The sequence below is a fragment of the Plectropomus leopardus genome, unplaced genomic scaffold (assembly GCF_008729295.1).
Source record: "Plectropomus leopardus isolate mb unplaced genomic scaffold, YSFRI_Pleo_2.0 unplaced_scaffold21948, whole genome shotgun sequence".
Classification (NCBI taxonomy): Eukaryota; Metazoa; Chordata; class Actinopteri; order Perciformes; family Serranidae; genus Plectropomus; species Plectropomus leopardus.
The window spans coordinates 1-2,132 of record NW_024623769.1 but is presented as its reverse complement, the minus strand read 5'-3'; the positions used below and the strand labels follow the sequence as shown (position 1 = coordinate 2,132).

Below are 2,132 nucleotides of genomic sequence, written 5' to 3'. Positions count from 1 at the left end.
ACTTTTTCTAATGACTGGAGCAGGACTTTTGGGAACTGTCACTGGACAAAAAAAGTCTTGGGAGTACTACTGGGCTAGCAGCCCCCTTTGGCAGTGTTTCAGGACTGGAGTTCTTGGGTATGCTTGCTGAAGTCTCAAGCACTTAGTACAATAAGACTTGTTAGTTTCATCCTCAATAAAAACAGTATTCATTCTGATACTCAAGTCATCTTACCGTCCATGTGCAGTTTAAACATTTCATATCTCACCTGATAGTTTGGAATACTTGGCCTTCTGCTTCTCCTGCACCAGCGTCAGTTGCTGCTCTATCAGCTTGTCGTCCACGTCCACACACGGCTGAGCTCCGTTCTGAGTCTCCAGGTAGTCCAGCTCACGCTCGACCCGGTCCACTCTCGTCCCCACACCGTCCAGACTCATCCTCAGTATCTCTTTCTCTTTATCCAAGTTCTCCAGCTGGGAAACCATTTGTTGCTTCAGCTCCCTCAGCTCGGAGGCGTATCGGGCGGTCTGTTCATGCCACAGAGAGATCCGGTCCTGTTGAAAAGTAAGATGAATTCTGAGTTTTTACAAAAGCTGAAGTGGTCAGACTTGTTTTCATCTTATCTGTTTGTACTTTAGTAATGTGAGCAATATGTGATGTTTGTTTTACAGGAACTGTAAATCAAAGGTGTGGACTTGTGTCACATGACATTGACTCGAGTGAGACTTGTCACAAATTTGATGACTTTAGAATCAACTTAACAAAATTTAAAAAAAAAACAAAACCGATCTGCAACTTGACTTGGACTTTAAAGGGATAATTTTTGAACATTAGATACTTATGTAGGCTAAAGTGTATTACATACAGTAGCGTAGCTGGCTGTTGGTGCGCTGGCTGTTTTCAGAAACAGACGGGGATCGCATCCCAATGCTCAGCATTACATTGATGTATAGAGGGTCAATATCAAAACGTGCAGTACTCAGCGGTTTATGGTAGAGACAAAAAATACAAGAGTGGTCATGACAGGGACGACAAAATGGTATTCAGTGTCCAAGTTTAGGACTGGGGACTTGTCAGTCTTGCATTTGGACTTGACTTTGGATTAGAGCGCAAAAACTTGAGACTTTCCTGTGACTTACAAAACAATGACCTAGTCCTACCTCTGCTGTAAATACACTTTTAGAAAGAGCTGAGAAGGCCATAATTTGATGTTCTTTTCAGGCTCAGTAAATAGACTGCGACTGAAGGACATAATAAGTAGGAAACTCATCCTTCAAACAACCAGGTTCAGCCCACACATGGCCAGTTTCCACCCTGCTCAAATGTCTTTTAGCAACAATCCTGGCAGTTCGCTCTGCAGCAGCCTCTGCCCTTTGACCTCACAATGGAGGATGAAAGAGATTTTCTCAGCGGGTGATTAGTAAAACCTGACACTACAGAGAAAAACAGAAACTGGAAATGGATGATGAACATCTTTTATTTTTAACCTTTCCGTACAAACAAAACCACAATTTTAAAATAGAATAATTACATGACAAAAGATCCTCATGCAGATCTATTTCTGAATCCTTGAGGTATATTTGAAACACCAGAGATATATTTCTATCCGTCACAAAATCAGTCTCCACACAGGCAAGAAAATCTCTAAAAGATTTTCAACATAGCACAGCATAACACAACTCATAGCACAACAATATATTTGTTGTTTGGTCATGTATGGTCATTTTGGAGATCATAAATAACTTTTTAACTACATTTTTGTCTCAGTCTCTGAAGCTCATGCTCCCTGTACATTTCAGAAAGCTGTATTTTCCAGCATTTTCCTCAGGATTTTCCCTACATCTGCATTCCATTGCCTTTGCCATGTCCCTGAAAGTTTCCTTTCAGAGGGACTAAGAGGGACTCTGGAGCGCAGGGCTCGACAGGACGGTAAAGAGAGTCTTACCTCAATAGCAAGCAGCCTCCGCTCCAAGTAGTCAATCAGTGCTTGGTGCTGAGCGCTGGCAAAGCAGGCCAAAGTAACCAAGACAACAAGTCCTCTCATTTTGTGTCAGCTCAGTCTCTGTAGCTCCTGTAAAATTTTGACTTCAGTTGAGTGTGTGTGTGTGTGTGTGTGTGTGTGTGTGTGTGTGTTTGTGTGTATGTGTGTGCG

General features: G+C 42.3%; 1 protein-coding gene across 1 annotated transcript; it reads right to left on the bottom strand.

Moving 5' to 3' along the window:
• Positions 1-248: 248 nt before the first annotated feature.
• On the bottom strand, positions 249-2,082 carry LOC121965848 (olfactomedin-like protein 3A; the record flags this gene model as incomplete). Its single annotated transcript, XM_042515964.1, has 2 exons — positions 1,926-2,082; positions 249-534 (listed from the first exon to the last, which is right to left on the bottom strand). Coding segments are annotated over exons 1-2 (385 nt in total), but the record flags the coding sequence as incomplete, so codon positions are not given.
• Between the last annotated feature and the right edge of the window lie 50 nt (positions 2,083-2,132).